A 9,977-nucleotide genomic window follows, 5' to 3' on the forward strand; every position below is an offset into this window, starting at 1 on the left:
ATGGGAGGAGAGGGGGAAAGCAAACGGGTGAAGAGAAGGGTCTTTAAAAGCGAAGGGATCTGTGAAACAGCACCTGAAAATAAGCCGGGGGGGGGGCATTTATTTGGAGGGTTTAGGGGGGAAACAGAGAGAAAAAGGGTTTGGGGGCTCCTTTCCACTTCACACTTGGAAAGATCAGCCTAAACCGCTATTGGAGAGTTGGCTTTTTAAGATGTCACCTTCCAGTAAACGAGGAGCATCAAGGGCAATCTCCCCTGGGTCTGCAGGAGTCTTTTTTGGTGCTCCCCACAGCCGAGTAATCGCACTTCAATGGCAAGGCGAAGGGCTGAGCCTGTAAAGGAGACACCTTCCCTCTCTCCCCAGGCAAAGCGCTGAGGGGGGACGGCGACATACTGCAGAGACGCATGGGGAAGAGTAGAAAACAAACAAGGCCAAGTCCTCCCACGTTCAAAACCATCAAAGGCCTTTTGCAAGTCGCCTTCAAGGTTCACAATACCAGGTCTGGTCTAGCTGATTTTTTTTTTTTTTGCCAGACAACTCTCTCTGGTGGGGAATCACCAACAAATGAAACATGAGTGATGGTTAAAGAGCTCTTTAATTAGACAGTTTAATGCTATTTGGTCAGGTTTTATTCCACTTTCAGACAAGCCCTTGGAAGAAAGGGTTCCCTTTAAGACTTTTACTGACACCTTGATCTTTGAGCTTGGTTTGAAAAGCCTCCCAGCAGCTTGCAAAAATTAAGTTATTATATGAAACAACGAAATAAAGCAATAGAAGACCCAGCGCATGTTTCCTTTTGCTCTCCCTGCTACTGGGGAGTGACCTTTGCCAGGAGCTGCAGGTAGCAATACCTTAAACAACTGCGGAAGCCAAGCCCAGGGAAGATCCCCAGCCTGACCGCTAAAGCTAAAGAGAGCAAAACTTGACCAACATATTTTTTAAGAAAACTGGAGACCAAATTGTTCCTACTTCCACCTTTCTCGAGCCTCTTTTGCAAGACCATGAATTATAGCTGGTACATCCCAGGTAACACATAGTAAAAGAGCAATCACACGGTAATTACCAGCAGGCAAGAAGTATTTGTCTCAAGCAATCCCTCAAACCACTTCACCCTTCTACATGTATTAATTTTCTAAACTAACACAACGCAAATCTTAAGCTTCACAAAGAAGCCGTTAAAAACACTTACAAGTAATAAGCTCCTACAACAACAAAGCCAGGACATGTTTGATTAATATTTTAAAAAAGAGCATTTTTCTGACTTGAAATACCTGAGGGAGCTTTACAAGGGGAGGGGCTGGGAAGAAAAAGCACCTCTATCACTCATAGCATCCTACCTGCCTCTCTCCTTACGGGGGCTTGGCTACAGCAGCGTGCGCAGGCGTGCGACACCCGTGCAGAGGGGCTGCTCCTGCTCCTCGGGTGTCTTGGTGGGGAGCGCCCAGCCAGAAGCAAGACGAGGTGGCAGGTACAGGGGCAGAGCAGCGGTACTCTGCACTTCAGGGGCTCAAAAGTCAACCGCAAACACCATCAAAGCACCCAGTCCCACAGCAAGCCTCGGTTCCCAGTTGTGATTTTCCTGGCTGCTGGATTCAGCCAGGGACATAAAGTCAACTGTGTTGGGGGACACAGTTACAGGACAGGCATCCTCTTACCGCAGTTAATGGCATTTTCATCTCTCAACATCAACAAGAAAAAGATTTGCTTTCATACATCCCAGCCTCCAAAGCTCTTAACCCCACCACAGCACCAGTTTGCTGCTCCACACAACGCCCAGGCTCCCCAGTCCTGAGGAGGTCACTTGCCATCTCTGCTCCAGTTTAACAGAAAGACTAACCCTCGTGTAGCTACTTCATAGGCGTTTCTGTGAGGCCATGCCACGTCCAGGAACAAGCGAAAGAAGTCCTCAGCACCCCAGGAGACAGAGCTGCCAGCTCTAGCAGGGCTGGGGCTGCTTCCTCCTGCCTCATTTAGGGATCCAGGTGCTCGGGGAAGAGCTCTTAGCAGCGGACAATTCCAATCAAGATCGTTAGCACAGGCAAGGAGCCACCCCTCATCCACATCCCACTTTAGCATGTACGTATCAGACCTCTCAGAAGGATGAGATGTTTGCAGAGCGCTTTGAACACAGGTCGCCAAACGTTGCCCAAGCAGGGGCAGGCACACGCCGCGCTCTCACCGGAGCCCAGCCTGCCGAAAAGGGATGAAGACACCTCGCAGGGCATGAAACCCCCCGTCAGGCATGCTGGTTATTCGGTCCCTTCTCCACTGCAAGCTGAAACATGTTTAGAGAGCAACCGTTCGGTAACGGGGTCTCCAGCACACTTTGTTGTGCAGCACAGCTGCAATTTGCAATTCAGTTCATTGCATTAAAATGTGGTGCAGCCCTAGCGGAAAGAAATAAATATGTCACTTGTCACAGTTCCTCCCGTTATCTTTTAGAGGAGAGTGAGCTCAGCCTAACATTCATAGAGGGGAGCGTGGGGCTTGTCAGAAAACGAATGGCAGCATGGCCATAAATACAGCGTCCCGCTCTCACCCCAGCAAAGCCAGTGGGGAGGTCCCATCCCAGCCGCTTCTCCTGGTCCAAGCCCTGCTTCCCAAAACCCTCAGCAGAAGAGGGCTTGCTTGGGAGATGTTTCTCTACCCGTGGAACAACAGCCTGAGTGAGCAGAGGGAAAACATAAACTCGAGGTGGCTGCCAGAATTGTGCTGGAGGCTGGAAGAGAAAAGCTATTCACCTGCCACCGCCTGAGCCAGAGCCAACAGGAGCCCTCGCACCTCGCTGCTGTTCCTGCAGGGTTTCTTAGGAGTGAATAAAACTATATAAAAATCAGCCGTTCAAAAGGCGCAGATAAGAGAGATGTTTCGACTCTGCCTGTATCCCCACTACGATCCCCAAAGCAGGCTCTCACCTTCCTACAGACCTCTGTTAGAGCTGCAGCCGTTTGCTGCTAATTGATTCAATATGCATTTTGGACTAGGATTTTTAATTAATTTTATTACAGAAAAATTAATGCACTGCTTCCCCACAGATGCATTAGGGTACCGACACGAGCGGTAGGAAACCATCCCGCAGCACGGTTTTCGTTGTGACTGCTTGCGGGGAGCTCACCCCACCCCAGTGGTGGGGCTTTCCCAATGCCGTCCCTCCCCCAGGGCCCCCCCTCGAGTCTAAGGGCTCACTTTTAGCTCACACCAAATATTTACCACGTTTCACCTGAATTTTGAAATGTATAGGCTACAGAGCAGTGGGAAAGCATCGCTCCTCCGCCTCCCCGGGCTGTGCTAATAGACTGCCAGGCTCATTTTCGGCAGTGGCAGGCTCTGGTCTGCACAGAGCAGCTCGGCAGCCCCGTTCATCCCATCGCCCCCCAGTTGGTTTGATTTCAGACGGATGCGGTGCGTTTTGGTAGCGACCGTGTTCTCAAGACTACGCGTAGTCCTGAGTGCAAATGAAACGGTACCAACCACGGGAAATGACCCGCACGAGGTGGGTCAGCGCTGCCGGGCAGCACCCTGCCCGCCTCCGCCCCACGTCAGCACCGGCAGAGGCTTTCCCTTGAGCAAAAGCTCTCACACCTCTGCCACTGTTTTAGGCATCCAGAGAGACCACCCCACCCAGTCGAGCCATCCTCTGCCTCCCCAGCGCGGCGAACAGCCTTTCACAGCTGCAGTACCAGCACCGTCCCTTTTTCTTAACCGAGCCCCTCGTCCCCACTGCCCGTCTCAGCCCGACTTCAGCAGGCGCAGGAGGATGCAACAAATCACATTCTGCATTTCGGGAACACGAGCAGTCTCACAGTCAGCTCTGTCAAATTCATGCAAGGAGTCGTCTCTCTTCATCCCTCCCTTTCCCCAGATCTATTTTATCACTACTCTTCTCTACATATAATGGAGTTAATAAGAGACATATTTACTCTGCTTGGCTTGGGACTAAAGTCAAACTAGAAGTTTTAGCTGTACAGCAGCCCAAAGCAGAATGTCTGCTCTGAAACACCACAAGCATTTCAAAGCAGAGAGAAAGAGCATTTGGAGGGTGTTCTATCAAAAAAATGGAGCTGGGTAAAATTAAGCACTTCCCAATATTTGAGATGACATCTCAGAACACAAAAACCAGTGGTGGGGGGGGAAATCATGTGTTATTTATATACATTCACACTATGGCATTTATCAACAGCAGAGCACTGGGGGAAGAAACATCATCACTACATCTGCAATATCCAAATTTGAGTCCCCAGAGTCCTGCACTAGTATTGTATTGAACAGCATCCCCGAGGCATGCCGTATTTTAGAAATTCGCAGAGCAGGAGTAGGTAGTGCACCGTAAGGTCCAGGACCTTAATCAAGCTCTGCAACTCGATAGATTTCCAATATAACGAAGACAAAGAGGTGTCAGCTCTAGTTCTTATTTGCTAACACTATCAATAGGGGCTCAGCTCACTAGCAGTTAATTCAAAGCCAAGCTCGATTTGCACAGCAGTGATCTACACTAATTCCCATATGTGGCTAAGGGGAGATTTTGCCAACTAGACAATAGAAACAGTATTACAGCTCCTGAAATGATGCCATCGCTTTTCTCTTCTGCTCCACCACTTCCCCATCAAATTTCCACGTGCTGGAATCTCCAGTCGTCTTCTCCCTTACATCAGAAGACGTGCGGAAAGGGTAGCAAATACAAAGGTACCTATTTCTTTTCCAGATGCAGCTTTATTGAGGCTTTCAAAATGCAACTTCCCATAAAATGGGGGCCAATTTCACACTTGTTTTTTTGCGCATTAAAGACACTAAGAGTTGCCATAATTAAGCAATTATAGAAATATTTCTAAGTGATCCAACTGTAACTTAGCCTTAAAAAAAAGTTGCCACATGTTACTACGTTTCATAAAAGTTTATTAGCTTGCTCCATCATAGTTTTGCTTGGTTTTGCTTTCAGATTCTAGTCCATCTCAACACTAGATCAGACTGTTTTGCCAAGATACTATGGTTGTTGAGAAGTCATAGGAAGCCAGATGTGCTACCCCATTAGGCAACGAAGCAGTTTTATCCACATTAGAAGTAGTTACTGCCTGTAAGCCTGGCCCTCATTAATCCACAGTTTGGCTGAAAGGAAGCAGTGGCAGCCACCCATACCCACAGTTGATGCTAACGAGTTACCCTGTCCTCTTAACTCAGCTGCACACAGCAGCCTGCAACTTTGACCTGCTATTAATGCACGGATCCTCACAGCCCCATCTCCTCCTCGCTGCCAAGCAAACACTGACTGCTAACTACAGGCAGCACAAGGAAGGAATTCGAGGGCAGCGAAGGGGTGCTACAGTTTTCCCAGTTCATGCCGTTTCGGTGCGAAGGAAAAATGAGGTTAGAGTCACCAGCCAGAGACCAGGTATTACCTTTCCCTTCCAAGGGCTGCAAAACATCCCCAGCTTGGATTTGGAAAGACGGCAAGACTGCGATGCAGCCAGCCGGTCACCAAAGGGGAAAGAGACCTGCGTCCCTCCCCCAACCCACCTCACAGCACCCAATTCGTATTAAAACTTGCGTCATTAGAGAAAGGACACAGACTAAGTACCTGCGCCACGCTCCTACTTCAGCAGGGAGTTAGACTAGGCGCCTGGCTCCTGCCACGAATTAAGATGCTAGAAAAAACCACAAGTCTGAAACAGTTTAACACAGGACAAAAAAGGCACATTTTAATATGTACAGCAATGCATTTGGGCTATAAATTTACCCAACACAACTGAAAAAAAAAAATCCAAACTATGCTTTTATACTTATTCCATGGTGTCAGCCTCATTCCTAGCCACCTACCTTTCTCTGCATCTCTGAATGCTGCTATATACACACACAAACAAACAATTACGTCATGAATGTTCATTTAGGCTCCCAAGTTCAAGTAATAAAGTTCAAACTTGCATAGCATCTTATGCCACTCAGCCATAAACAGTTACGATTGCATATTAGCTGGAGCAGCCATCTCTTTCAATTCAGCCAGTTTTGGCTGGCCACCATTTTTTTTTTTTATTTTTTATTTTTTTTTTAATCCTTGAGTCAGAATGTTTCCTAAGTCACCAGCCCTGAGGGATGCCACAGACTTCAAAATGAACCTCTTGCTGTTGTTAAGATCCTTTTAAACCAGAAATTTAGAGTGTTGTCAAGAACAGTTTTAAAAATGTAATACTGTTTATTTTGCTTCAAAAACATTTCAGCATTCTAAACATACAAAAAAAACAGAACGTTGCAAATTCGTTTAAGTACAGAGTGTTTTTGAACTTCAGTTGCTGCACTGGCTCTTCACTTAGTTGACGATGAAGAGATGTCTACAGTTTCAGTTTAAAAACTACCGCACTTAACTAAAAAAATCCATACACTTCTCATGCCAGCTGAACCCCCTTCCACAACTAAGAATGGCAGCAGAATGCTATTTCACTATATACAGAAAGACAACTTTAAGCTAAATGGACGCCCACTGTAGTGTAAATAGATCTACCCTCACAGTGCATGCTTTGGGCCATGGCACCCCGGGGAACGTACAGCCTTTCCAAGTAATCACTGCTCCTCTAAGGCATCATAACTCTAAGCATGTACCACAAGAATCTGTCTAGTTTTTACAAACTATAGATATGTACAGTTTATAACCCAGGATTTTCTAGCCAATAACCATATAGTAACACCACCTTACAAATTAAAAAAATGCTTGAAACATTTTTAAATGCTTTGTTACACCAACAGCAAAGTGCACAGAGTTAGGAGAACACTAGAGCGCCTTTTCATTTTAAAAATGTTTGGAAATATGTACAACTTTGATACAGTTTCAGGGTGCTCACTACACCCATGGCCACTTCATGTAAACCAGTTACAATTTCTAGAGCACTTTTAGAAACTACAACGCGATCGGAATCCAAATTTTTTTTTTTAATTAAGCCTAATAAGGGCAAGAGACACCATCTCAAATAAGAGGTGCTTCATTTATGGTGTTTCCCCTACTCTATGGTATTCACATGGAGACAAGTATTGTACAGTTTTATTCATCATCATCATCTTCATCCTCCTCTTCTTCATCCTCCTCCTCCTCTTCGTCTTCTTCCTCTACCTTTTTCCGAGCAGCTTTGGTTGCTGCTCCCTTTGCGCCATCAAACTTTCCTTTAGACTTGTAGTCTGCAACATCCTGCAAAGTCAAGGGGATGTCTTAATTTGCTCTAAGCAGCAAACACATACAGCATTTGTACAGCAGCGGGCGTTAACGTGAAGGGACTGGCCTTCCACAGCTGCACCCCAAAAGGGGAGACAGCCAGCGTTCCAGTACACAGGTATGCAGACACCTAAGCGTACTCAACTGCCTCCGGATGATGGAGGCCTCGAACCCTGCGTTCATAGTTATTTCTTTGAGGAGGAGAAGAGAACCCAGCCTCTCTTAAAAGTTTCCTGCTAACAGGACAAAGCTCCTTTAACAGCACAGCAAACCCTTTGCCGGAGCAAGGTGAGCAGCCGCTGCTGCGCATCACGGGGGGAAGCTCTCCCTCCTCGCTGGAATCCGCCCGCGGCTCTCTAACCTACTCTGTCCCAACGTACGCAAAGTTCGGCTACGTAGCACACAGCACAATGAGAAGAGGTCTGTAAGCTGGAGATGCTCACTACGCTGGGGCCACCTTAGCTGGGTCTATGTGACAGAAACGCATCAACACAAGATCCGGTATGGAAGAGGCACAAGTGAGAACTAGCCTTACCTTCTCATACTTCTCCTTCAGCTTAGCTGCCTTATTATTATAAGGCTGCTTTTCACCATCACTGAGGTTGTTCCACATTTCACCCAGTTTCTTTGCTACATCCCCGATGGATATGCCAGGGTTTGTGGACTTGATCTTGGGGCGGAACTCTGAACAGAAGAGGAAGAAGCCAGACCTTGGGGGGAAGCACCAGAGGACAGTCAGCACCGCAGCAGCACGCCCGGAGAGCATCCCCTTTCTCCATCCCTCACCCACAACATCCACACATGCACTCACACGCTGAGTAGAAACACTTTTTTACTTAAAAAATACCCAAAAAAACCAAACCAAACCCAAACATGTTTTGATTTTACTGAGGCCCAGACCTGCAGCCTTCACCCAACGCTGTTTTTAGTCGTGTTGTCTATCCCCCCCACCCAATTTCATCTTAGATACACAAGTCTCACTGTGACCCCGTCATTTCCATGTCTTCCATCACTACAAGTTTAAGAGTACCAAGTACTGACAATTCCTGATAGTGCTCTACATGCTCAAGACTACAAGCTGCTAGATGATTTACGAGACAGTATCAGTAAGCTATGAATATTACCAATCCTGCTATACCAACAGTATGCCCCATCTACTTCATTTATGGAAACCTATCAGCTGTGTTACAGGGCATGAAAACAAACCAAAATACTTGTGCATTTAATGCCTCAAAGTTACTTACGGTGGTCGTTTTGGGGCATTGGGGTCCTTCTTCTTCTTGCCACCCTTAGCTGGTCCATAGTCCTTCATTTCTCTATCATATCGTACCTTATCAGCCTTTGCCATTTCATCAAATTTAGCCTTCTCCTTGCTTGACATGGTCTAAAAAACCAAAAAACAAGACACCGAACCTGTGATTACCCAACTGTTCAATAGCTGGCAAACTTTAAGTAAACAAGCCAACACATACTGACTCGATAGGGGAGTTTCAGAATTTGTTTGTTTTCTAACTGGACCACCTTGGGGACGAAGGTCCTGTACCGGGGACCGCAGCCACAGCTGGCAAACTCAGCAGAGAGAAGCAACGGGAATGGGACAAGCACAACCAGAGCCCTCCTCGAGGACACAGGCCTGGAGGGAGGTAGCTGCTGAAGGGCACTGCTTGGGAACACAAAAAAAGGCCAGGCTGTAGTGGAAGCACCTAAACGGGCAGATACACTGGGCTGAAGCCTTCACGATCATTATAGGAGTCAGCAGCACCTTGCCGAGAACGGCACACAGACCAAAACAGCACCGGCTTCCTTCATGTTCAGACACACGCACATCATCCTAGCAGATACCGTTAAGAAGTTATCCCTTCAGGAAGTCACAAATTAAGGTACCTTCCACCTCTCCGAGCACTTCTTGGAAAACTCTGCAAAGTTGACCGGAACCTCTGGGTTCTTTTTCTTATGTTCCTCACGGCACGTCTGCACAAAGAAGGCATAGGCAGACATCTTGCCCTTGGGCTTCTTCGGATCACCTTTAGCCATCTTGACTCTGTAGGAAGAGGGGAAAAGGGAAAAAAATAGCAAGTGAACGCATGTATGGATGAATGCATATACGTATGTGTGTATACATTCATGGTGTGCATATATTTATATATGCACACACCCCACCATCCTCTGAAGTGATGTCCCATCAGCAACACATCCCTTTCTTCCCCCCAACACCTCTTGCCATCCCCAATACAGAGACTTAAATTATTCTTCCTTGACACTTAGGTTGCAGACTTGAGCCAAGTGAAACTGGTCACTGGATTTAAGTTTTACATTGATAGATGTTTACATCATGTCTAAGACTGGAGACGGGCTATTAAATACGAATACTCCTGCCCATTAAGAGTTATATATGAACTGATATAAAATATTTCTTTTAGTTGGCTACCACACTGGGGCTTGAGTGGCATGCACAGTGCCAGGCTCTGACTTATCCCTTTAGTAGCTGGAGTTCACATGGTAGCAGCTGCTGTCCAGGTAGAAAGGCAGGACAGATCACTCCCCCCATAAAAGTGCAACAACCTTTTATATATAAGAAGGTGTGCAAATAAAGGCTAGCTTTAAACACAATAGGACCCGTGGAGCTCTGCGAGGTGAGCAGCGCTTGCTCTTGCTCCACCAAGTGACACATGTTCGGAGGCGTAGTGGTCAGTGCAAAGATGTGATTAGCAAGTCACCGAGAGGATGATGCTAACTTTTGGGCTGTATCTCTTTCCCCCTCTTCCGTATTATTTTTCCCCCCCGT

At 46.9% G+C, this 9,977-nt stretch overlaps 1 protein-coding gene across 1 annotated transcript; it reads right to left on the minus strand.

Moving 5' to 3' along the window:
- Positions 1 to 5,666: 5,666 nt before the first annotated feature.
- Positions 5,667 to 9,232, minus strand: HMGB3 (high mobility group box 3). The gene is made up of 4 exons (XM_009582667.1): positions 9,077 to 9,232; positions 8,437 to 8,576; positions 7,728 to 7,902; positions 5,667 to 7,168 (listed from the first exon to the last, which is right to left on the minus strand). The coding sequence occupies exons 1-4, from the start codon at positions 9,224 to 9,226 to the stop codon at positions 7,025 to 7,027; spliced, it is 609 nt and encodes a 202-aa protein (XP_009580962.1). The 5' UTR covers positions 9,227 to 9,232; the 3' UTR covers positions 5,667 to 7,024.
- Positions 9,233 to 9,977: the final 745 nt, after the last annotated feature.

Source organism: Fulmarus glacialis, unplaced genomic scaffold (genome assembly GCF_000690835.1).
Source record: "Fulmarus glacialis isolate BGI_N327 unplaced genomic scaffold, ASM69083v1 Scaffold50047, whole genome shotgun sequence".
Classification (NCBI taxonomy): Eukaryota; Metazoa; Chordata; class Aves; order Procellariiformes; family Procellariidae; genus Fulmarus; species Fulmarus glacialis.